At 38.0% G+C, this 1,827-nt stretch overlaps 1 protein-coding gene across 2 annotated transcripts in view; it reads left to right on the top strand.

Moving 5' to 3' along the window:
* Positions 1-337, top strand: part of BRIX1 (BRX1, biogenesis of ribosomes) — a 10,786-nt gene extending 10,449 nt beyond the window's left edge. For both annotated transcript variants that reach the window (XM_006761765.2, XM_015562650.1), the window contains one exon: positions 193-337. In XM_006761765.2, coding sequence (XP_006761828.2) covers positions 193-255 — 63 coding nt within the window. In that variant the 3' untranslated portion in view covers positions 256-337. The remainder of the gene's footprint in view (positions 1-192) is intronic.
* The last annotated feature ends 1,490 nt before the right edge of the window (positions 338-1,827 follow it).

Below are 1,827 nucleotides of genomic sequence, written 5' to 3'. Positions count from 1 at the left end.
GGGGGCGGGGTTAGGTGTTGGTTTTCTTTTATGACATCTTGGGGTGTTGGTTATTATTTTTTACTAATTTGTAAGAGCTCTTATATAGTAAATTCATTCTAGATGTCTTTCCTAGTTCATTTGTAGTTTAATTTTGTTTTTTTAAATATATGGGCAGATTGATGAATTTTTCCTCATTTCATTTTCTCTTAGTTTTCGACTAAGAAATGCCTTCCTGAGTGTATAATTAGGCTACTTGATCTGAAAGTAATCTAAATGATAGGGCTACTTGAAGTCTTCTAAATTATGCAGGTAATTCAGGTCAGGTCATCTTGATAAATCTGGTCTTGTATGAAAATAACTGTATTCAGGATTTTTTTAAAAAACACCCACATCTCAAGAAGTTAATTACAGGTTATGAACATAAGATGTGAGTTTGAGTACTTAATACTTTTTGATGTGTGTGTTGCAGAGTTTTCTGTGGGCTTTCCAATTTAATAACTTTATCAGTTTCCACATTTTCCTTTGCCAAAATTCTCTTTCAGTCATTTATATGAATACCTCATTTGGTTGAGAATTCCTCATTGCCCAAGTCCACGTTCATTTAGAAGCCAACCCATTTAATAAAGATATTCCTTTAGACTGAAGTTTATGTCTAGTGTAATAGTTGAATTTTCTATGCAATGATACAGGCAAAAATAGATCTCTTTAAGGAAAAAGGCAAGTGACTCAGAGGTTGTAAGCAAAATAAGATGTAGTTGAAGGAAGAAAAAAGTCCTTTGTTACTCCCTCCCCACACGCCCCCAACACATAATTCCATTCTCAGAGGGGGGAATGTTCCCATTTCTGTCTGCATTCAAACTTCTCAATTCCTATGCACTAGCAATTTAAAAACCAAGGTTGTATAGTACCTTCTTTCTTTGGAAAGCAGGCAAGTGCGCAAGTTAGAGGTTTGATTGGATCGTGCTGTGTAGATAAACTTGGTGAAGTTTAGAGTTGGTTTGTTTTGATTGTGCAGGGAGCAGGATATATCTTCCTAAACTTTCAGCACCCCAACTTTACAATAAGTGTCGGGGAGCCCACCCTTCTCTAACGATACATGAGTTACAAATAAAGCCTACTAGTAGCTGATGTATGTGAACATTCCACATTACAGTGAAATATGTTGCTGTGTTGGTGCATTTTAATGAGAATGAGGTTACTATTTTGACACCTTACCAAATTGGAACAGTCGTACAGATCTTCCATCCTGTAATACAATGTATCTGTTAGATCAGGAAGACCTAGTTAAATACTATGCTTTAACTGCAGTTCTTAACCTAAACCAATGTTGGAAATGTGGTTTAGAGGCTAGAAAGTTAGGATTAAGGAGTGATGGATGGGGGTCGGTACAATTTCATCCCTACTGGTGGTTAAACATTTAGTATGTTATTTTAAAAAAGTGATGCTTCGCTCTTAAATTTAGTTTAAGTTATCTTATTTGATGTTATTCCTATGCCTATTGGTCAAAATGGGAAATAGTGGTCTCATTAAATGGCAGCTGAAGAGAATGGAAGAGTTAAAAAACTGGTGTTTTTTAATTGTTCGGTCCAACCGAATTCTGGCATTGGTTAGTTGTGGAGGCTTGAGCAAACTACTGGACTACTTCCGGCATGAGTCGCCTCATCTGTAAAAACGGGGCTCAGTTAAGAAATTATCATCAGAACCACAACCAGATGTTTTCCAGTTTTCTTCCACCCATTTCATCCCCAGGACGGCCGCCCAGTTAGTGCCACTCATTCTGACCGCCCTCTGTGCCCCTCACAATGACAGCCACGTGATCCCGCCTCCCTCCCGCTGTGGCCCCGC

Source organism: Myotis davidii, unplaced genomic scaffold, assembly GCF_000327345.1.
Source record: "Myotis davidii unplaced genomic scaffold, ASM32734v1 scaffold496, whole genome shotgun sequence".
NCBI classification, from domain to species: domain Eukaryota; kingdom Metazoa; phylum Chordata; class Mammalia; order Chiroptera; family Vespertilionidae; genus Myotis; species Myotis davidii.
This window is presented reverse-complemented; position numbering and strand designations above follow the sequence as displayed.